Consider the following 25236-nt stretch of genomic DNA (forward strand, 5'->3'; position numbering starts at 1 on the left):
GCCAAAGAGTGCAAGTCAAACTAGGTGTTTGTCCTGCCTTAATCAAATTGAATCTCCAAACAGACATGCCCTAATTTACTATGTAATATATGTTATTAAAGAAAACACTGTTTTCAACTAAATTTCATTTTGTATTGTCTTCCACTTGTCACCCTGCAGTCTGAACAAAGTGGAGCTTTCTTTCCTACAGCTATACAACTCTGCCCAGCAGCCGAAGTCCACACAGAAGAGGGGAGTCCTACCTTGCCTAAGCCAGGTGTGTCCTTCACTTTGTTGACCGCTCTTAGCAGACAGGGAGGGGCAGGAGGTGAGGACACCTGCAGGATGCCACTGAAGCTTGTAGCAAAGAGAGGTGGCTCTGCCACAGAAGATGTGGACGGTCTATGTTTCTTCTTCTTGGAAGACAAGTTCAACTTCTGGGCAGCTCTAGAGAGAAAAATATTAGAGAGGGTAAAATTAAGGGTAAAAATATATACTCCTTTTAGATACGCTATGATTACATTATCTATTTTTCTTAGGAGAGTCCCAAGTTGCTACGAGCTTTATCACTGTCTCCCAGCCCATCGTGAGCTCAACGGTTGCTCCCTATGTTCAGTGAGTGTAATGAATCCACCCAATCCCTCCACAGAAGAGTTCCATCAAATTGCAGGTGTTATAATCACATTCCATAAAAAACCATTTGTAAATTTACAATTGATCTTATATGTCCAGCAATATTCTCAGAATAAGCACAGAAAATCTGATCATCTTTAGGGCTAAAGAGCGCTGATTAGGTCCATCATCCTGTAACAGTAGTAGCATAACCTCAAGTGCGATTTAAACTTTAGGAAGTATTAGAAACTTGGACACTTCGAAAAATCCAAACACATCTACAAAAGAGCCATGAGGAGGTCAACAAGGAGGCAGTATACATGGCCATGGAAGAAAAACAAGAACCCCTGGGGCAAAGAGAAATATGAGCCTCCTGGGCACAAGAGATAATATAGCAAACATTCTATTCTACAGTCCTGCTTCCCGTAGGATATCTCAAATTCCATCAGAAATGACTCTTGAGCACCAACCCAGGAATAAGTTCTGAGCATTACCAGGTATGCATACCTCCAAAAAAAAAGAACCCCCCCCCAAAAAAAATAAAACTTTGATCCTCAGTGTAGAATGGAATAGAAATTGAACCTGTTCAAGAAACATCAACCACATCTGAATAAACTCCAGTCAGGGTGCAGGGCACTGAGAGTATGGGCTTCTGATGAGAACAGGCTTTTGTCTAGGGAGATGCATACAGAATACAATTCCTGCTCAAGCGCAAACTATAAAAGGGTTAGAACCAACATAGGTGGAACAAAGGGTGTAACAAAGAAGAAGTAGCAGGAGGCTTGTGGCTGCCTCATTAATGATGGTGGTTGTTCACACCGAGGTATCTATCATTCAAAGGCTCTGTAACTTTAAATATGACAATCTTATCAAGAAAAGGAGGAAAATAAGGCAAAGGGAGGTTTAAGGTAATGGCTTTTTACATACTGAGTATAGCATCATTATTTCTAAATTAATCCTTGGTGTTTTCACACCGTACCCTTGCTCTAAGAATTCCAACTTCTAAGAATTTCAATTTCTAAGAATTCCGACTTCTTTATCCAATGTTATTACACTTGAGCTGCTGCTTAAAGGAAGCGACTACTATGACTTTATTCTACTTATCAAAACCTTATAATCCACCCAATGTTCTTACCAATTATGCAACAAGTCTCATGGGAGGCAAATCAAAAAGACAAAATCAGCACTGCTTATACCTCCTCATCATAATGATCTAGAATATAGGAGTTGGTTTTAGTTTTGTATTCATAATTATCATGCTTTTGACAAATCCCCTGAGCTACAAAATTGCCACTGCACAAGTATACTGAGTAAAATTACCATTTCAAAGCTTTATTTTTTCCTAGCCTTAAAAGAAAATCTAATTCTTAAGAGTGGAATTCAGAGGACTGGGCTACTTGAAGAATAAGAATACCCAATACCATATGCCGAACTTAAGACCTTCTATAGTCATTCTACTATAGAGTGAGGGAAAACAATGAAGGGCCTGGTAAGAAGAATTCTACACTACTTTATTTTCCTAATCAATGCAAGAAAAAAAAAAGACAGAATCTTTTTCTTTTTCTCCTCCCTGATGGCACTGCCACTCCTGTTGAGTTTTTTGGGAATGAAAGGTGAAGTGGAATGGTTCAGTGACTAGTCTGGGGCTTATCATGACAGTTTTCTACTCTGAGATTCTTTCCCAGAAGGAACAGTGGCTCTTGCTAGAATCATGTTGGCATATTATTCTGACACCCCTTTTTATGCTAAGCACCCCTTGTGACTTCCCTGTCAGGCTGCCTCTGTTTTAGAACATTCAAAAGAAGGGCAAGAGGATGGTCACTGAAAGGCAGTATTTATCCAGGTGCCTCAAATTCATCTGGATTCTTTAACTTTGGCACTGTGGCAAAAGGACTAGTAGATGGCTGTGGTCTCTTTCTCCACCAGTTGGGGTTCCTAGTCCAAATAAGGAGAAAGAGAGGGAGATTAGAAGTCTCTGACTTTTTTCCTTTTTCTGTTTCTTATCTCTACGACCCCTGCTCACATAATCTCTGCACAGCAGATCCTATGAAAGAATAAAGCGTTTGTGAGAGGTAGGAGGGTGGCTGGGTATAGGGGTTGTCTCTGAAATGGAGGTATGTGGTATATATTTAAAACAGATAGAGGGGCCAAGAGATAGTACAGCAGTACAGAGGGTACATGCTACGAAGGGTGATCTGAATTTGATTTCTGACACTACGTAATACCTATTATCACCCTGGAAAACTCGAGCCCCATTCAGGTAACCCAAATATTCCTGACACTGAACTGATGTTGAGCAGTACCACATCCTCAAGCCCTGGTATTGAGTCTGCTGGCCTATTTCACCAAGTATTGGCAGTGGTGTCCATGAGTTTCCTGAAAGGTGAAGTGGAATTGTTCAGTGATTAGTCTGGGAAGGACTAATCTTAAGAAGGACATACACACAGACACACACAGACACACACACACACACAGACACACACAGACACAAAGTTTGATAGATAATTTTCTTCAAAGTTGCTTACACACACACACACACACACATACACACGTTTGATAGATAATTTTCCTCAAAACTGCTTCCACTGCAGATTCTGAAGTTATTGTTTGAACCTCTGATGACTTCAATTAAAAAAAAAGTAGCAATGAAAGGAAATATTTAAAACAATTTTACAAATTTTTCTTCTGAAATTGTGCACCAGAAATATATCAGAACTCCAGAATTTTGAAGTCAATATAACCATATCCTATCTATTTTATAAAAACATTTTATTTTAATTTTTACATCCCTTTCACCAGCTGTTTGATGTCCAGTTTCCGTGTTTTAATTTCTTGGAAGTCAGCAGTTTCTGCTCTTTTATGTTATAGAACTTCAATGACATACAGATAGGAGAAGGTTAGAGTACAGAACTCATTCATGTATAATTGTATTATTCTGTGACATAAAGGAGATAGAGCCACAAAAGAACTGAAAAAGTAAAGACATTTTGACTAGAACTATACTTTGTGTAATTAAAGCCTTACAAGCTCTTTTATCATAAGAAGAAAAATGGATGACTGAGCTATTTTTTAAATAAGATTTTAAACAACCAAAAAAAATAACCAAGAAAGCTGTTATAAGCAATATTTGCATATTTCATTCTTGCCATGGATAGTACCATATATTTTCTAAAGCTATTTGCCCTGTATTTAAGTATCCATGAGCTGAGTTTCATTGAATTTTCTGGGTCTTATTTTAAGAAAAAAAATAGTGTTCCTGCCAGAATGGAATTAATATCTGCTAAATACCTATAAAGATAGTGATTATGTGCTAAGTGTCACTTAGCACAAAATGTTTTCCTTGCTTTTTGAATACAGAAGTCACCAATTTCCTGTTTGGGTGATTTATTTTGGGGGGCTCTCAAAATGAGAATGGCATTAACTTATATGCAATAAAGAATGCTTTTTTTTTCCCCCAGAGTAACTTCCTTCTTCTGAATAGCATATAAAACTTACAGTGTGAACTTGGGAATAATGAAAACCTAGGAGACAACTATCCTAACATAACATGTTACATCTAAATGTGAGGTCTGAATTCAGGAATCATTTTAAAATTGAGATGACTTTCCCAGGAGATGGGATCTACTTATAGCTTGAAAGAGGCAAATAATTATTCGGTGAATATAACTGAATTAGTTGTCAGTTATATTAATGAGTAGGGGAACTTAAAAAAAATTCTTTCTGGCATTTATGCAATAGAATATTTGCCAAAGACCCTCAGATTTTCAGAACTGTGGAGATGGAATCTTAATCTTAATCTTAAATGCATATCATGAAAATAAAATTGGCTCCCCCACTCTTAGAGTTTAGGGCTTAATATAATATTGACCTGGTGTGTTTTTGAAGAATTATTTGCTTCATAAAATCAAACAGACAAATAAACAACATTTTCCTTAGGATAGAGCAGGAAACATCAGGGCCGTTCAGAATTTTTTTCCCCATGAAGTCTCCAGCTTTTAAAAAAATTCTGCACATCATGGGTGGCTAATCACATCCCAGGAGCATTTCATCTGGGCTAAGTGGGGGGCAGGGAGAATATGTTCAAATAGAAGAACTAACGGTAGGTGGGGGAAAGGTTTCTAAAAATTAGGATGTCATTCAAGATCTACTCAGTTGAACTCAGGCAATTGATTGGCAAGATATCAACTGAAAAATTGCTCAAGAAGAGGGCAGGGCAAGGACCTCAGAAGTGCCACATCTGCTACTCAGAAAGGGTCCTGACCCATGAGGGGGATGAGCGCAGTTGGATCTCTACCGTCAGCACATAAAAGACAATCCAAGCTGTAATTTAATGTGACAAAGGCTGAGGCTGCCAGGCTCTATGCTGGCTTATGTGCCATTATAAAATATTTCAATGCTCTGAGGATTAAGACTATCTGATAATGAGCAATGACATGACAGATCGCAGCAGCTCCAAAGAAATCCATGGGGTCAATGACACAGGGGAAGAAGAAACTAAAGCAGATTACAAATAAAAAGACTCTGTGATTAAAAACTGGGGGTCTGACACAAAGCTCTGGAAAGTTAAGAGCTCTGTCTACATGTGAGGAAAACACTAATATGCTTCTTTTTGTAAAGCATGTTTAAGAATAGTTTGGCACTACCATGAAGCCTGGTCATCATTCTGAAAATTCTCCAAACAAGAAATAATAGCATACTCCCCTTTCACCTTGACATATTTTAATAGGCTATCACTAAGGTCAAATCCTTGTCCCCAGAGACTTAAAAGCATATGGGTCTTGGGGGTTTTCTGATTTTTATGTAAATGATCCACTTCATTAATGCAGGAAGATAATTCATGATATAACTTCAAATAAAATGTTTACAGCTAGGAGGTAAAACATGGCTGACCATTAACTTCATATAATACTGTTAAGATACTATGACCTGACATTGTTATAATTTGAAAACAAACTGACTTTTTGAAATGTAATATACATTATAATGATAATCAATGTGAGGTTAATAATATCTGTGGATTTTCCCTTCCTTGTGTCTTAAATTTTTACTCAATTTTTAAAAGCTTGTTAAAGAAGCCTTTGTCAACTGCTACAGTCTTTAGGAGATCATTTATTCTCTAAAGTCTTAGCAATTGATCTGAAAAGTACAGGCATAGAGAGATACTAGAATGATAATGTTTAATGAGATGTTATTTTGCAGTGTAGTCTTTTTCCTCTATATGTTGTTAGTGCTGTCTTCAACATGGCACTCTGAATTCTTTGAAGGTCAAGACTATGTGATCCTTCTATAGCTGCCAGGCCAATCCCAAAACTTGGTGCCTTGTTGAAAGGACAGTGCGTATCCACTTAGTGTTTCTTAATCCATTCAACCTTTGGAATTATACCAAAATAAAGAACATCCCAAGAAGTAGCCAGAAAAATCTAGATCTTATTCCTTTCTACAAATGTTTTCATAATCCCTAACATCCATCTCTGGTTTTCACTATCAGGTAAGCTGAGAAAGTACATTCATCACAAATGATAAATTAATAAACAGGAACCGAGGCAGAAGAGATAGTTTAGGTGGTAGCATGTGGTTGACCCAGGTAGATCGTTGGAACTCCCTATGGTCCTCAGAGTCTGTCAGGCTTAACTCCTGATGCAGAAGCATAATTAAACCCTGAACAGAGCAGTTGTTGAACGGAGCCAAACAAACAAAAAAGAAGGATCAGAAGTTACCAGATTTTATCCAATCATAAGAATGATGATTTTCACAGGACTAGTGAGACTGAGATTCAAGTGTTCAGGCCAGACAGATACATAAGAAACCAGAGGATAAACTTTGCAGGCAGGAGGACTGGCACTATAGGGTTCTCTTGAGCATCATCAGAAATGACTTCTAAGAGCTAAGTCAGTAGCAACTCCTGAACACCCCCAAAACAAAAGAGAATCAGCTTTTTCTAAAGTTTAAAATCAGCTTAGAATGTCTTTTTATTACTGTGTAAACTGATAAATGAAAGCGTTTATTTTATTGCAGGGGTGGGGACCACCAGTCTTATAATTTGCCTAGTAGTAAATACACATACAAAAAGGGCAGCTACATATTTCAGTATGTAACTCAAATCAAATAATATATGAATTTACCAATTACTAATCTAGTTGCTTAGCAACACACCTTCATATCATGGGTGGGGGCAAGGACTAAGGGCAAAAATGTATCTGTTGAATCAGTTAGGTCATGCCCAGAATTAGGATGTGAAAGGCAAATTACATTAAAATGACTTCTCTATCCTACAATACTAACCTATATTGAGTCCTTGTATGATGATATGACAACTACTCCTCTATACAATATTATTATATACCATCCTTTACTATATCATGCCTCTTATGCAGACACAGAAATCATGCTGGCTGGAAGCATACTAGATTGAATTTCAGTCCTCTGAAATCTCAATCCATTTATCAACTATTCATTGAATGACAACTATGTACAGAAGAACAATGCAATAAATGGGGTATAAAGATAATTAAAGCCATCCTTTAGTCATCCAGCTTCTGTTCTGTGTTCAAGAATCTACTTCTAAATTGTACACAGTAATCTACAAAAATAATTTACAAAGTAATGTAAAAGAGTAATGTACCAAACCTAGAGCAGATCAACAGAAGCTGGACAAAACCTTCAGACAGATAGCATAGAAACCCGCCACCCAACTAAAAAGTTTCATCGTCAGATTGAAGCTGAAAGTTTTCTCTTAAATCTGGGCAAGACACCATTCACTCTCATGTCTCATGGTACATGAAATACAAAGGTACAAAAAGGGAAAATGAACAGCAGTATTTGAGAAACATATTGTTGCTAAGTTGTTTGTGTCAGGGCTTTTTCAAGGTCAAAGTGAGAATATTATGAGTATAAAATAAAAATATGTGGCAAGCTCCCTAACAAGGACTGGTCCTCCTGGCCCTTGTCTCTATTGTCTCTATAGATATTATTACCATACTATCTTTTTATAGATGCACAAAGGAGTGAGATTATTCTATGTCTATCCCTCTTCTGATTCATTTTTCTCAGCATAATACTCTCCATATCCATGCATGTCTATGCAAATTTCATTATTTCATTTCATCCTAACAGTTGCATAGTATTCCACTGTGGCAATGTACCACAGTTTTATTTTTTCTTTTTATTCACTCATCTGTTCTTGGGCACTTGATTCGGTTTCAGGTTATGGCTATTGTACACTGTGTGACTGAAACTCAATCATGAACTTTAGAACTGTGAAAAAACTGCATTATGAACTGTAAAACTGTATTACATGATATCTTGTAACCACGATATTCAAATAAAGTATTTTATAAGTATAATTTAAGGCAAAAATAATGGGGAAAAGAAGCCCACTCATAAGTTGTTCCATGAAAGTTATTCAAAATAAAATCCTGTCCTTCTGCTTAGAATCTCTGAAAAGTGTTTGCTGAGCCAACCTCATGTGAAAGATAGAAACGTTTTCATATTCTGACATTTCTCAACCCTCCCTCCATTCCTTCTTTACTTTATTCTTCTGTTCATATTTTTGAATGATTGCCAATACTTCACTTTCAAGCTCACTGATTCAGTTTTCAAGTTCTTCCATACTGTCCTTGAAGCCCTCCATTGTATTTTCAGTTTAGTTGGTGCATTCATTAGTTCTGTGTTTTAGGTTTGAACTTTTGTGGATATTTTGGCCATATTTGTCTGTTGAAGTTCTCTTCCACTGATGAGACAGTTTCATCAGGACTTTTGCTTTGAGGTCTTATTCCAGTAGCTGTTGTCTTAAAAGTTCTTTCCAGGCTGTTGTTTTGATCTATCGATGTGAATTCTTCTAGCTCTCTATTTTGTCTAGTCTTTTACAGAGCTTGGGTAAGAGCTAGGGGAGTCTTTAGGAAATAATTAGGCAGGTACCAGGGAGTTAATTTACAGTCATAAGAGCCTGGCACCAGTGATAGAACTAAGGTCATGCATGTCTGGGGTGACCAGGAAGCCATATATATATATATATGGCTCTTTTGTATCTTTTTTTTTTTTAATTTTTCAGTCCACACCTGGTAATGTTCAGCTAGCTTTAAATTCTAGCTCTGCATTTAAAGATCACTCCTGGTGTGGCAGAGGGACCATAAAGTATGCCAGAAATACATAGGCCAGCAGCATGCAAGGCAAGTGCCCTACCTACTTCCAGTCCTTAAAATTTGGATTTTGGATACACCAAATAAGCATGGTCTGTGGCAGGTCCTGCACTTTAGAAGCTCAGGGGTAACTGTCTGCTGCCTCCATCCCTGGCAGTTGTTGACCCTGTGGACTCTCCAAGGTTGGGGCTGCTCAGGGAGCAGGGAAGTTACCCCAGTGTTTTACCTAAAGGTAAAAGCTTTGTAGCAAAAACACTCCCTCCCACTTGTCTTGCCAGAGTTATCTTGTGGATTCATGAAACAGTACTTTGTTAGAACCTCACTGTGCCCCAGTTCTGATCACCTCAAGTAGCTTTGCAGCAGAATCCTGGACATTATGGCCCATATTTAGGGCTTCCTGAAATATTCCATGTATTAAGGAAGGTGATGGAAGGCCTATACATAAGGCAGGAGGCCGGGCTCTGGAACTCAAGAGAAATTAGGAACTACTATGCTAACCGTCTTAATTTCATCCAGAACTTGGTGGATGGTACACTCCACTGGCAAGCTGAGGACATGGGGATATTTGTATTACCTTTCCTATTTTCGCATGTCTGTAAAGCCTGTTAGTCACACTTGCAAACAGAGATCACAAAGTCCAGGTCAGGTCCCACAAGAATAAATTCATCAGAAGCATGGAAGTTCTCTATCTCTGAGCTCAAATGACCTCAGGAGGATAAAAATTACTGTTTGCAATTTAAAACATCTACTTCATTCCTTGAAGGACAGAGGAAGGTGGAATGCACAAAATTTATTCTCAATTCATATTAACTAGGAAAGCCTAAGGGAACCGTGCTACCAATTTACAAATACTCTTTGATGATGTGAGGTACACTCTAACTTGGAACTCTGTGGCCATAAATTTCACTACTGCTGCATCATTTCTTCCCATACTAAACTATGAAGCTATGATTCCTTACTTCCAAACTTCCAAATTATTGGAATCTGGAGAAGTCAATGAGAAAGTTACCTGCTCAGTGCACTCAGAAATGCTTTTTCATGGAGGAAGAAGGCATAAGCACACAAAAGTTGAGGGTATATGTAGGGCATTCTGCTTGAAGTTAATTTACTACAAGATGTTCTGGAAAATGCCGGGTGGGAATCCCAGTCTTACCTCCTGATTGACTTGGTGCCAGGGGCCATTACTAGTCACAGTCATGTTCTAATTCTCTCTCCTCTCTTACTTAATAATGACTGTACCCAAGCAATGAGACTCATCTGCCCAGACAATTAACTCCACTTGCTTATCATCTGCATCTGGTTGCCGGTTTGATTCCTGCTTGCATGTTTTTCTCTCCAATCTGGATCAATCTTGCTGACTTTTTTCCTTATCTGAATTGAGATCATCATATACCTTCCTTTCTGTTCATTGGCCTTCTCTGGTCATTTACTCCCCTTTGACTGGACGTCCTGTTTAAGCATATCTTTTTGTCCCTGCTCTGATCTCTAGCCCAAGCCTGATTAGTAGTACCAGGAAACCTATGTAACTCTTAGTCTACTTAGATTTGTAAACTAAATTCAATTCATAAACTGGAAGAATTATAAACCCTGAGGATACAAGATTCAAAAAAAAAAAAAAAGAAATGTATGTTTCAATCTATACCAAAGCAAATAGAAATGCTTTTAATTAAATAACACCACTTCTATTTTTCAGAAATTCTTTTTATGGGACCTCACCCCCGACAGTGCTCAGGACTTAGTCCTTGTTCTTCATTCACAGATCACTCCTGATAAAGACTCAGGAGACTGCATGTGTATTGGGTTGATATCAAAACTAGTTCGGCCCTTGCAAAGAAGTGTCCTACTCACTATTCTATCTTCTCTGTTCCTCATAAACTCTTAATGAATAGAATTGGTAAAACCGGATTCCTGCATCTAAGTATTCCTATTACCTATAAATACAGGCAGATAAAGATAATCAGAGGGCAATTAAAAACCCATCCCTGTAAATTGCCAGTACCTGTAACAATGCCATAATATATGTTTGAATTATCTTCTGGAATGCAAGGACTATCTATTCCTTCAAAGAATAAGCATGTAACAAATAAATTCATTTCAAGTAGCTCATGAATCTAATGTTCTTTATTTCATGCTGTCTTTTAGTCACTTACTTCAGTGTTTTCTAGTTAAATCATTTATACATATGCTAAGATATTAAAAGAAAGAAACTGCATCATCTATCATAAAAAGAGAGTTCATTTAAAAACCAAGGGAGACCACTAATTCCCTGGGACTTTTCCTTACCATTTCTCTTAACTACTTGGTAGAAAATTATCTTGAAAAGCCCAAGAAAATGAAAAACAGTTGTGTGTTCACTTTTGCCTCTTTTTTGAAAAGAAACCATGATTTATTCTGACATGCACATATTTTGAGCATGTGAAATTAAAAAGTGACATGCAATTGTACACTTCAGATATAATCTGTTGCCTGAAGTAGCAAACTGCTATCAAGGTGTGAGAGCTAGAAATGGACAGCACTTGCAGAGAAGATAAATCCTTTAATCTTTAACTATTTGCTCAATACCTGTAGCTCTTTCAGAACAAGACCAATTAATTGTCAATGCTAGGAGACATGCCTGGTTTTTGGAGGCAACTTTGTTAATTAAATTTGAATATAAAAGTTGATTCCTTTACATTGCATTTCCCCTTTTATATCGATAATTATTTTATTCAATAAATTACTATAGTTGAAATACAAATAAATCAGTAAGGTATTTCAAAGAATAATTTGCGTGTGTCTCTGCATTACAAAAATATGACCCAAACATAGTAGTAGAGGTTCAAGAGGGCTTGCTTTGTCTAGGAGACTGTACTAGCCAAGAGGCTTCTATCCTATGGGTATCATAGCAGTTCCACTAGAAGGACAGAGGCAGAATTAATCTCTTACCTTCTCTTATATGCCTGGTCATATAAGAATGAGTCTCTAGGTGACTGAAAACCTGTGACACAGGCCCATAGCAATTAAGTGTGCTCATCACAGGCACCTTCAAAGCTCTGACATAGAAGAAAGTCATCCTTTGTTTTCAATAAAGTAGAGAACAATCTTCCCAGCTGACTGCAGAGATGAGAGAGCACTCTATTGAAAAACACCTTGTGGAGAAGAATCTATAGTAATTGTGGCCTATGGAGACAGTAGGGGCAACTGCTTTTACGTTTGCATCAAAGCCGCTGATGCAAAAATACTATACTTCTGAGCAAACAGCAAGTCCTCCTTGGAAATAAAGACTTATAAGATGACTTATAATGAATCAACTTTCTATAGGTTCTATAAACAAAGAAGATTTAAGTTCCTAGAACATATTTCTGGTTGCCAAAACATTCTCAAATGTTTCTGGTTTGGGCCACACCTGGCAGTGGTCAGGGTTTAACTCTTGGCTCTGTGCTCAGAGGGATTTCAGAGATTATATAGGCAGTGTGAGAATCAAAGACAGGTTGGCTGCAAATTAAGCACTTTATCCACTGTTTTATTTCTATAGTCCCAACACTTCTATTCTTTAACAATCTTTCGTATTCATTTATTTTCCAAGCCACTTATTCCAGGTGAAGGTTTCAGGTGACTAAAGCTGATTCAGGTACTCTGGATGCAAGCTGGTAGATTCTAGACAGAATGCATTTTCACTGCAAGTTAGTGAACTCACATCCACCCTAACTTAGATGGGGACAACTGAGACAACCCAGGACCCTCACATGCAGATCTTGGATGTGTGCTGTGTGAGAAAACCAGAGTGTCTGGAGAAATCCCATGCAGACAGAGAGAATTTGACAACTCCAAACAAATGGTGACCCTACCAGGAATCATTTTTTTCCCTCAACAATATGAAATGCAGTATTCAGGGCAGAAAGATAGTATACATTGCCTTGCCTATGGTCAAACCAAGGTTTCATCCTTAGTACCACACAAGTTTCCTCAAGCCCTGCCAGGAATGATCCTTGTGTGCTGATTCATGAGTAATTCTTCAGAACTGCTGGGTGTGCTCTCCAACATAAAACAAAAAAGAAGAAATGAGAGGAAGAGGAAACAGAAAAGAGAAAAAAGGAGGAATGGCATTTTCTAGAAGTTGTTGTATTTGTTTGTCTAATGATTTCTGTAGGTTCTGGACACAAATAGTCTGTAGTAACATGGGAAAGGGAGCTAAAAAAAAACTGGTGGGCAAATCTCCACCAATAGGATATGGGTTTGAGCATGAACAATGGCCTGCCTCCAGTCCACCCACATCCTTCTGCACTCCAGCACCTGTCCTAGCTCATATGTGCTGGAGGGAGAAGTCATGAAAAATAACACAGAAATTAAAATTTTAAACTCTCTTTCTCTTATTGAAATCCATACAACAGTGCTCAGGGCTTACTTATATGCTCAAGGAAAAATCCTGGCAAGGCTTGATGGACTCTGTGAAGTTCTGGGGATTGAATCCAGGTCGACTGAGTAGAAAGTAAACACCTTAACCCCTTTCTTCTTCCCTCTGTTAACTGTGTCTTTATTTTAACTGTGTCTTTAAAGTTATGTTTTATCTTGTGTTAATAAGTGGGTGTTTGGGGGAGAGGGAAATAAAATGACTAAACACTCCTTTAAAGAATGGAAATAATTTTGAAAGAAATTGCAGTCCATTAAGAAATTTATTAAAATAAAATAAATATGTGCTTCAAATTTTCTGATTAGTTCTATAAAGAAACTTGAGATGTGTAATTTTGGATAATTATTATTTTAGATCAGTGAATTCTAATATGCAGAATACTATGATTTTAGGGTTATCTAAGGTGCTGGAAGTATAAATTTAATGATACTCTTTTTTGAATAACTTAGGTTTATGTTTAGATAATGTTAACTTTACTAACACACTGTCAATTAGAACTATAGCTTTTGACACCCTTTTTAGAATTAAAGCTAAAACCATCCTTGATGAAGGACAAAATTACCAGACCTAATACCATTATAAGGAAACTAATGTTTATGTACTAATTAAGCTCCCACAGATTATTTGAAGAGAAGAAAATTCCTGTTCTTAAGTCCAAATACCATAATGCTTTGTCCATGACTATATTAATATGTGGTTGACAGAGTGTAATGCATGTTATATAATCAAATAATCAATAATTTTTCCATACGTACTCGAGAGATACACTTCAAATGACTTGCACCTTAAAATTTTATAAGATAAAACTTATTTTACATTCATTTCTATAAAAATTTCATCATTTTAAACATTTTACCTTATGAATAATATTCAACCAAAAATCTACAAACACTTAATATTCACATTTATATGCTTTCCTTCTATTCTGTGAAAAATACTAGTCATAATCCAATGCAAATAGTCATTCATGATGTACTTATGATACACATAAATGATAGCATAATCATTTAAATGTTGCACCAAAGTGGCTCTTAATGCTTGACTAATTATCAAGAAATGGTTAAGAAACAATTTTTTTCTTTTTTTGTCAGTGACTCCACTAACAATAACACCTATTTTTCAAGACATGCAACCCTAGTTTCAGTTTTTATTTATACTATTTAAACAAAAAAAGATGAACAGAAAAAGATGACTAAGGAGACTGAAAGGAGAGGTAAGGAGAATGATGGAAAGAATGGTCAACAATGTAATGTGCTACTAAGAGACACCATCCCAACAAAACAGACAAAAGGGATAAAAAATATCTATTGGATTAGAATTAATGAGTTTATCATTGACCTTAAACAGAATCAAAAGAAATGGAATACATTCAAAGCTTTGAGTCATAAACAGGAATGAAGAAGTAAAGAAAAAGATAATAGTTTTGAGGCATTAAACTAAGAGAAAAAGTCTAAAATATCATAATTTTAGGCATTTATTTATGCTTAACTGAATTGCAAAACTATGCTATTTTATGGAGGCAAATATCTAAATACCCATAAAATACTAGTCTTATAACAAAATTTAATAGATCTTTCACTTATTACCCATACATTCATTTATTTGTGTTAACTCAACATTGATTTTCTCCTACTTATAGGTTACTATGCTATTACTCACTCTTTCATATATTAAGATCCACTCATTATTTTTTATTTCAAGAAAATCTAGGCCTCTCCAAAAATATTCCACATGATAATTTATTGGTGAGAATATATAACTCAACAGAAAAAAATACACAGGATTTAGACTCTGGCCACTGGCTTAGGATTTACATGAAAACGATAACACCCATACCAAATATATAATGCAGCTAAAGGACATCACATAGGGAAATAGGCATTAGAGTTAGCAATATACAAGAAATGCTCAATATATATTTTGTTCCCTTTATCTTTTTATCTCTCATTTCTTTTATTTTTGGGTGGGGGGGCACATCCAGCGGTGCTCAGGAGTTACTCCTGGCTCGGCGCTCAGAAATCACTCCTGATGGACTCAGGGAACTATAAGGGATGCCAGTTTCGTCCCAGGTCAGCTGCATACAAAGCAAATGCCCTACCTCTGTGCACTCCGGCCCTTTCTCTCATTTCTGATCTACTTGTCTGATTAATATCCAATTGCAATGACTGACTTGATACAAAAATTAATATTTCTTTTCTGATTTCAATATGGGTATTTTAATATCCAACTTATTTTATTGATTGATTTGATTTACTCTGAGAAAATAAAAAGATACACATCTTTTTATTTATTTACATTTTGGTTATGGGGCCATACCCAAAACCATGCTCAGGGGGACCTTAGATTGGAACTTGGCCTTCCATATACAAAATATGCATAATAATTCTTTGGGCTATCATCCCTGGCCCTAGATATTTAAATAAATATATTACATTTCTATAATTATTGATTATTTTGATTATTTTTTCTTGCAACTTTATCAGGTTTACTAAGGAACTCAAATTCTAATGATGTACCATAAAATGATATTTCATTAGTCAAGTCTATTAGTTTTTTCAAAGGTAGTTCAGTTTAGGTGGGTCAACTTTAGGCATTGTCTGAGATTCTAAATTATTAGATGACAAATGCTCAGTGAACTCAATGTAGTCTAGAAAATTCCTCAAAGGCACTTTCATGCCTATGATTTCAATAAGCATCAAAAAGTGTACAGAAACATGTGGGTGGAGAAAAATTATGTAAAAGAAGGCTTATGATTCAGTACTATGCTCCAGTAAACATTTATTTAGTTAGAGTACATTAGTGCTTCAGAGTTCCCTCAAGAGGAAGAATGGAGAAATTGTCAAGAGTACAGTATTTGGAGTCAAATTGTCTGGGCTCAAATTGTCCGTCACATAAGTTCAGTGATTATGGGCAAGATCTTTAACTTTCCTGTCCCAAGTTTTCTCATCTGTAAAACTAGTTAGTGTAAGAATGCCTACAATATGGGACCGGAGAGATAGCATGGAGGTAAGGCATTTGCCTTGCAATCAGAAGGTTGGTCGTTCAAATCCCGGCATCCCATATGATCCCCCAAGCCTGCCAGGAGTGATTTCTGGGCATAGAGCCAGGAGTAACCCCTGAGCGCTGTCGTGTGTGACCCAAAAACCAAAAAAAAAAAAAGAATGCCTACAATATGCAATTGTGTGACTAAATAATTGTGTATGTATAGATATATTTCTGACCCACAATAAATAGGCAGCAAATGTTTGCTTACTACTATTAAACACAATATTTAAAATGAAGTATATTTTTTAAATATTTTAGGGATTCTTTCCCATAAACTCCTTAAAAGCTAAATAATATAAATGATAAAAGAGATGTCTTGGCTTTAATGCTTTTCACATTTGAGGCAACTCTGAACAGTCTCCGCAAGAGCCTATCAATATCACAATAGAGTCAATAATGATGTGTATCAAGTTTTTGGGAAAATAAGTGAGTTTTAGTTCTATTGTTGTCATCTGTAAATTTCACCTATGGCTGAAAAAAGTCAGAAAACAGGACATCCACAATTTGAGCCAATAAATTGGGTCTTCTATAGCTGTAGATCAGATGTCAAGAAAATCCCTATGAGTGAAGTTCTGAAAAACCACTAAAACTAGATTATTCTGTAAACTATGGGCCTGTAGCCTTTGTGTGCTATATAAAATTTATTTGTTCCTCTGAGAGTGCTAGAAATCAGGTGAAAATGTAAGTGAACAGACAGACAAATGGCCAAAGTCACAGACACTGAATAAGAAAGCCTGGCTAAATAAGAAGACAGTGTTGCATGTCTTCCTGTAATACCAGTTCGGAGATCTAGTTTGAGGTACTATTTGGGGTGGGGTGGGGGGGGGGGGCAAACCAACGGCGGTGCTCAAAAGTTTCTCCTGGCTCTGCACTCAGAGTCACTCCTGGCAGGTTCTGGGGACCATATGGGGTGCCAGGGATCGAACCCATATATGTCCTGGGTCAGCCGCATGCAAGGCAAATGCCCTACTGCTGTGCTACCACTCTGGCCCCCTTGAGGTAATATTTTTTTTAAAGAAAAAAATAATTATATTTGCTTACCCAGCACATACTTCACAGTAATGGAATATATCAAAGGCTTGGCTTAATGACACAGGGGTCAATTCTACAAGAAGACATGTTATATTTAATCTAAAATATTTGTATGTGCCTAGAAACAAAGTGACAAATTCTTTGAAACAAAAACTGCACAAAGACAAAAATTATTTAAAAAAATTAGGTTAATCTACAATCATACTATACACTACAATATCCTTTCATCACAAATAATTAAAGAAAATAGTCAGAAAAATAATGATTATGTTGCTACACCATTTTCACTAAGCAATTTGATATAACTGACATCTGTTTGTGTATTTGTGTAGTTTATAAATTTTTGTAATGTTGTGATTGAAGACAAGGCCTTCTACACGAAGAGAGAATGCTGTAACACTGATTTTAATAATAATAATAAATGAAGATAAAAAATAGTATATAAAAAGATAAACAATATTTTGTGGTTTTTTTAAAGGATTTTCCCAACCCATTGATTCTGCAATACTTTGCTTTGGTGTTAATTTGGAAGTAGGTTTTTTTTTTTAAAAAATACCTTCCAAATCAAGCCTAAAGGTTTATTATCTTTATTTATCTTCAACTTCTGTAGCCTCTTATTTTATAAGGTAGTTAAAATAATGTTCTATTTATCACTGTTTAAAGAATTTCGCAGTTTCCTAGATTGAGAGCTTCTAGACTTACCAGTATCTTTACTCTATTGCCTCCACAACCATACTCTCATTCATCCTATAGTGCTCCTTAATGGAAAGCTAAGGTCAAAGTTGATGTTTAGAATAGATGCTCCAAAGTGTCAGGAAGGCAAGTGCTTTTGTTTGTTTTATCAATTCATAAGACTGGTACCTGGTACACTGTAGGTACTCAAAAATTACTTGTAAAATAAGTGAATACAACTTTTATTGTTTTAAGTTTTACTGACTTCTCAAATAATTATCATCTATAAAATACTTTGTGCTATAATTTTTTCAGGTATTATGATCATAAAATAAATACAATCATCTTGCTTATTAAAATTATTTTCTATACCGTTATTAGTTGGGGCCCAACATTTGTTTTACTAAGCCTTTGGGAAAAGTTATTTTTGAAGTTATCTATTGAAGCAAATATGCTCCTTGGTATCTCTCCGAGTTACAAGATGTAGACTTTGTTTCATAAGGTTAATTCCAAAAGTCAATTTGATTAGATGATTCTTTTTTCCATTTTTGACCTTTAGAAAAGAAACCATTTGTTGTCAGATTAACAGAGGGCTTATGTCTTTCCTCCAGGGTGGCTCAAAGTCCAAAGCTAATTGGCAATTCCTGAGGTAGTTCTCAGAAAGGGAAAGCTGTCTTTAGATTTTTTCTCTTATTTATTGTGAGCTGATAAATATTTTTTAGAAAATTAGATATACTTCAAAATTATATTTATTGGCTAGGTAGTTAAGTAAACATTATTCTTGCACTTGAACAATAAGTGTTATTAGGGTATCAAAAATGTCAATTCAACAATTCTATTCTAAATCTTTTCTGCATTTTACCAGAATAAAAGCAAGGACTAATCACTCATTTTACTGTACCCAAAGTTATATTTTGTTGAATATTCAAAACTTTAAAAAGAAAAAGAATTAAGTGGTCAGAAAGGAAATAGAACAAATGTGATATGCATATCTGAGTTAATAAAGCAAATTCTTTACTTCAGGATACTGTTGTCCATTTCACTGGGAAAAAAATGCCTTACATTTTCTACACTTAATAGCATCAAAGTTCATTGTATTTAAAAATACATTAAATTTCAAATACATTATTTCATTTTAAAATAACATCCTGTTTATCCTTTACATGCACATTTTATCTCCTTGCAAGTTTTAAACCCTGGAGGGTACAACTAGCATTTCATTAAGATATTTTCCTTAGTTTTACAAGGGTAACATTTGAATATTATGAACAGTTGTTGAACAAATGAAAGAATAACTGCATAAATGGGTGCAGGAATGATTGTGTAAGTGTGATGGTTCTCATTAACTCTCAATCCTCCTCTCCCAAGACTCAGTACAATTTAACAAAATGTAAGTCTTCAAAAATTCAGAGTCGGGGCCGGAGAGATAGCATGGAGGTAAGGCTTTTGCCTTGCATGCAGAAGATGGTGGCTCGAATCCCAGCATCCCATATGGTCCTATGAGCCTGCCAGGAGTGATTTCTGAGTATAGAGCCAGGAGTAACCTCTGCTGCTGGGTGTGACCCAAAAACCAAAAACCAAAAAAAAAAAAAAAAAAAAAAATCAAAGTCAACACAATACCATGATCTCTAAAGACATTCCTAGCTGTTAAATGCTATTACTTCTTTACTATTATTTTTTGACTTTATACTAAAAGAGTCCAAAACTGTATTCTACCTTTCTAAGTTGTTTTAAAAGGCTACTGATATTTTTCCACTATTATAAATTTTGGGTGTGTACTTTAATAGAGTAATAAGCTTATAGAATGCTGACAGGCAAAGTGTTTGATATATTGTATAAAGACAGGATTACCTTAAAAGGTGTTATAAAATCTTATGCTTTTATTATAGTTTTTCAGTCACTTCTGACTTTTCAATAGAATTCAAGTTGCTTGAATAACTTCTGTTCTCTTAAAAAACTGTCTTTTATTTATTTATTTATTTAATTTTTTATGTTTTTGCTTTTTGGGTCACACTGGGTGATGCTCAGGGTTTACTTCTGGCTATGCACTCAGAAATCACTCCTGGCTTGGGGGACCATATGGGACACCAGGGGATGGAACCTCGGTCCATCCTATGTTAGTGCGTGCAAGGCAAATGCCCTACCACTTGTGCCACCACTCCAGCCCCAAAACCTCTGTCTTTTTAAGCAGAGGTTTTAACCCATAATTTCCTTTTTCCAATCAGCTATGAAAGTGAAGCAGAATTTTTTACTCTATCTGATATTTATTCATCATCATCATCACAGCCTACTTACTGTGCTATTTTTTAGAAACTGAACTATTTGGTTTAAAAAATCATGAACGGTGGGAATCTAAAATAAAAATCATGAAAGGGAATGCAGTTAGATGGCACCCATGCATAAACCCAGACCCATTCCACCATCTACAGAATCCTCCTTCCCTGTCACTGCCCTCTCTGCTTATCATATCCAACTCTAACACATGCCACCCTTGCCAAAGGAAGAGTTGCCTTGCCACCACCCAAAGCAGAGTTTACTCTTCTCTGCCATGTGTTCTAATAACGTTATGGGGTGGCAGTATCTTATCACAGTAGAATTTAGTTGTATTAGCCACTCTTCTGGATTCATTTTGAATCACAACACCTTACCAAGTAATCTATTAGGAGTTCAGTGAATGGTGTGTCCAGCATGTTTTCTCCTAATTGTATCTACATAGATATCTAGTTAAAAGGTTGACTTGTTTGTTTAGTAAGTCATCCACAAGATTTAAACATAATGCAACAGAGATCAAACTGTGAACAGATCTAGTAATAGTTGCCAAAAGCCAAACACTCCTGTCTCTGTTGAGAGAGTCATTCAACCCATTTTCACACCCCAAGTGCCATAATGAAATTTTTACTTTACTTATTTGGCTGCCACTAAGTCATCAAAAATCTGAGCAAAAGTCCTTGGATGGGGCATGGTGTGTGTGTGTGGGAGGGAAGACGAAGCAGCTATAGAGGGAGTCCTGAGAGCTTTAGAGCCATGAGCTTACCCCCCCCACCACCCACACATACACACAACTACCCTCCCCTCACTTCTAGTACTCAGTATCTACGGACAGTCTGGCAACTGGAACTTCGTGTTCAGCTGAAGAGAATGTACAAGTGACAGTTTGGGCTGTCAAGCAGCTTATTACCTAAGCAAGAAGCTTACATATTTATGAGCTGACATCTCAGATTTGCGGGGTTGCAGTATTCCTCAATTTCCCTTCAGAGCAGCCAATAGCTCTCGAAAGGCCTCGCAGGCTCATTACTTCACCCTGAAATCTCCACCCCCATGCCAAGATACAGCAGGTGGCTCATTTGTGGAGACATCTGAGAGCCAAAGGAAAGTGAAAAATGAGTGTCTTCCACTCCTGGGCTGGACCTGAAGAAGGGGCTAATAGATGCGCAGTGTTTGGGCACTAATGGTGAAGGCGGCTGCAGAAGGGCTTTCCACAGACAGGCGTGTGCAGCGTTAATGCACACAGTCCTGCAGAGCTCCTATTAACAAAGCAGGGATGTGACCTCACATCCCCTCTGGGTATCATGCATCTCAGCATCAGGACCAGCCATTGGGAATGACTATTTCTGTTAAACATGCCTTTTTGTGTCCTCCACAAAGAACATTTTTCTGAAGGAAAACAGAGCAAGTGCCAAGAAGTACTCATGGATCAGAGTCCAAGTGCTGCTAAGGAAAACTGGACCTTTGCATAAAAGATGGAGAAATTCAGCAAAGCCCCATAGAGGAGACTGGAATCCATGCTCAGGTTTGTCAAACCTAAGCTCTTTTCTGATTCCTTAGTATGCTGCCTTCATATGGCAGCCAGGGTCCAAATAATGAACATTTTCTCTGTCCAGAACCCCTTTCTCTCCTCCATGCCTTCTTCCCTTCTGCAACCTTCCAAGCTGAAATCTAAAATCACCATTCACATCTTGGCGCAACTCAGATTACGTCCTCCCAGAATACCATTCCAAGGCATTCAGTTCTGACTTTGGAATGGAAAGTTCAGATGCTCTCAGATTTCCAGTCTCAGCTCCTCTGGCCCACCTACAGCCTCTTCTGCATTGACAACAAAGAATGAGCCTCCAGAACTGGTACTTTAAGAAAGGTACCCAAAATAGTTGCTTTGTTTTACTTAAATTGATTAATTGTAATATCTGAGAAACTAACCACAAAAATGGCATTAAAAGCATACTGTGCCCCAAATACACTTCATGTGAAAGGACACTGCTATTCCACTTTTTAGTCTTGCATGCATATTTGTTCACTTCTATTCATAAAAATCCAGGATGAAGAAGGGCGGAGACCCACGCATTCTGTCTTTCACACATCCATGGAGCACATGTGCAAAGCAGGGTACTGGTCTTGATACCAAGGTGGTGGCACCCTCAAGTGGTTTTAGTATGGCAAGAGAGTAACATCCTGATGTCTGGGAGGGAAGTAGGGAAGGTTCATAGAACAAAAAGAAGTGAGCTGAGAGAGAAGGATGTAGCGACCTGCAAGACTGAGATATGGGGAGAAATGAACTGCTGGCATGGTGGACATTAAATAATCTTGGAGTGGCCAAAAAGGTAGGAAACTTTTAGCACGTCCTAAATGTGATTCTGCCAGTGCTGGGACCCTCACCCAGATCTTCTCTCCCAATTTAGGATTCCTTCCACTCAAACTCACTGTTTATTTCAGAGTTCTCACCACTCAGGAACTAGAACCTCTGCTCAAAGAATCTGGAAACCAAACCAGCTGCTGAAGGAAGAAAGCATCTAGGACAAGAACAAGAATGTGCTGCACTAAACACTATATATGCTTATTCAATTCTTCCTAAACACAATGAGCTAAGATTTGGGCACTACAAAGCATTGTACTTAAGAATATGGCCTTAAGGAATATGGCCTTAAGGAAACTAAGAAATTTATAGGGTAAGGAAGAGCTCAAGTGTATCTATCTATTGATTCCATGGACTTTAGAAGTGTTCCAAGAGGGGCTGGAGTGATAGTGCAGCAGGTAGGGTACTTGCTTTGTATGCTACTAACCAGGGTACAATCCCAGAAACACATATTTCTTGAGCCCTGTAAAGGGAATAACAGCACAGACCCAGGAGTAAGCCCTGAACACCAGAGGGTGTGAATTAAAAGAAAAAGTGACCCAAGAGTAGTTATTCTAGGGACTCTTAGAACACAGCAAAAACACTGGCTAAACATGGGTTATGACACTTGTAGGCCTTGCAAGTGGACTAACGCCCATTTGATCCCTGGCACAACATATGGTCCTGAGCACTGGCAGGAGTGATCCTTTAGCACAGAGCCAGGAGTAAGCCCTGAGTAACACCAGGTGTAGTTTAAAAAATGTCAAAACAAATATAAAGGCAACAGAGCCCTTCCTTACAAATTTGCTTTCTTCTTCAAATTTTTTTAAAGACTTATTTCTCCCCTGCAGTTCCTCCAAGGAATCAAAGCAAAAAAGATGAAGCTAAGAACAGGTGTGTGATTTGACAAGGGAAGGTTCTGCAACCAAACTCACTAGGGGTTTGAGCTTCCCTGCATTATACATGAATGTAAGAAGAATAGGGTTCACTGCCTGAGCAGCTTGACAGATAGCAAACTTTGGTCTATGGGTTCAGACAGAAGGCACAAACTAGAAGGGGCCACTGTTCAATAAGACAAGTGAGGATGAACCTAATGGAAGCTTTCTTCCTAGGAACTAAAGTACTAAAGAGCATATTTTGTTTTAAAACATTTTTTTAAATTTTTTTGGAGGGGGGCACATACCAAGCAGTGCTCAGGGAATCCTGGGCCACTTCTAGTAATGATCAGCCAACCAGACCAGATGAATCAATGAGTTGGCCCAATAGGACAGTGCTGGTGGGGCCCATGGGTGGAAGGGGCCATCAGAGGAACCCTGAAGTTGCTTGGCGGAAGGGAGCTTCAAGACTACACCCAGTAGTGCTTAGATGACCATATCAGTGTTGGAGTAAATCTTGGGGCCCTGTGCATGCACAGCATGCTTTCCAGCCTTTCAACTATCTCCCAGTACCCCTAACCTAAGTTCCCAACTTTTAGGTCAGAGCCAGTTGCTAAGGAAGATATATACTCAGAGAGAGAGAACATACTATCATGGCAGAGAAAACTGGGAAAAGTGAGAGAACTGGCAATTTATCTTGAGCAAAGCTTTCCAGCAGAACATTAGGCCAAAATGAAAGCACTGTTCCATCTGTAAGGTATTGATCAGTTTAAGACTATCTTAACCATCTGGTGTTATCAATTTAGACCTTCTGGGCGTTTAATAGAACTTTGCTCGAAACTCCTCTGAGACACCCCGCCTCTCTTTTTTTTCTCACCTGGACTCCAGTTTTGGGTTTTTAGTTTTTAATTGTTCCGCAGTTTTACTGATGCCAATCAGCTGACTGTTTCAAACACTGTTTGCAGGAATCAGCATATCTGGCCACTCTGCTCATTCACTGCTAAAAAAAGCACACTTCACCCACCCACCCCCACCACCACACACACACACACACACACACACCCATCCCACACACACCCATCCCACACACAACTCTGCCCTTGGCAGCTCGCTAATCTTTTGCCGAAAGAGCACATAAAGAGATTCCTGGGGGGAATTGGAAAGTGTTCATCAAGACACCAATGGGCCCTCCGGAGAAAACTGGGCTGGAAAGAGAGAAAAGCTGGAGGCACAGTGAGAGAAGGAAGTCGCCAGCTCTGCCCGCTCTGTTCAAGCGAGAGCAGGGACTCCAAGGATTGCTTTTCTTGGCTCTACATTTGTATTTCTGAAGAAATGTCCCTTCTTTAGACTGCAATGGCAGTATAAAACAAATCTCTAACTGCATGAACCCAGGGAGGCTGCAAACCGAAAGTGTATATTAATTGGGAATCCAGAATGAGGAAGGGAACTGGCATTTGAGAAAGAGGATTTTTGTTTCTAGTCTTTATTTTTCTTTTTAAATGAATTTTCTTTTCTCTGCATGTTTTGCTATACATTTTCCAAACCTCTTCCAGATGGGTTAATTTGACAGCATCCATATAAACAAGAAACTCAAACAAAATGAAACAGCTTAATAGTAAAAGCACTTCCCCTTATGCTACAAACATTTCATGTGCTCTGATGGTCACGTTATGTGGCCAGCATGTGTTTTCTGTCTCAGATTTCTGGAAAACAAAGAACATATTTAAAAAGGCGTGGTCATAGGTATATGTTCAGTAGGCATCCAAGAAGAAGAGTTGGGGGCTTTCACTGATTTTTGGTTGGTCCCCTGAGGTGCTGAGTGTTACAGCCTTGGATGATGTGAAAGGCTCATCAATAAAGTTAGGAATGCTTTGGGTCAGGTTTGTA

The 25236-nt window shown here is 37.5% G+C and overlaps 1 protein-coding gene across 1 annotated transcript in view; it reads right to left on the minus strand.

The window, feature by feature from the left end:
• Window positions 1-25236, minus strand: part of KIF26B (kinesin family member 26B) — a 318803-nt gene that overhangs the window by 158124 nt on the left and 135443 nt on the right. Inside the window, exon 3 of the mRNA XM_049776648.1 lies at window positions 243-426. Coding sequence (XP_049632605.1) covers window positions 243-426 — 184 coding nt within the window. The remainder of the gene's footprint in view (window positions 1-242; window positions 427-25236) is intronic.

The sequence above is a fragment of the Suncus etruscus genome, chromosome 7, assembly GCF_024139225.1.
Source record: "Suncus etruscus isolate mSunEtr1 chromosome 7, mSunEtr1.pri.cur, whole genome shotgun sequence".
NCBI classification, from domain to species: Eukaryota; Metazoa; Chordata; class Mammalia; order Eulipotyphla; family Soricidae; genus Suncus; species Suncus etruscus.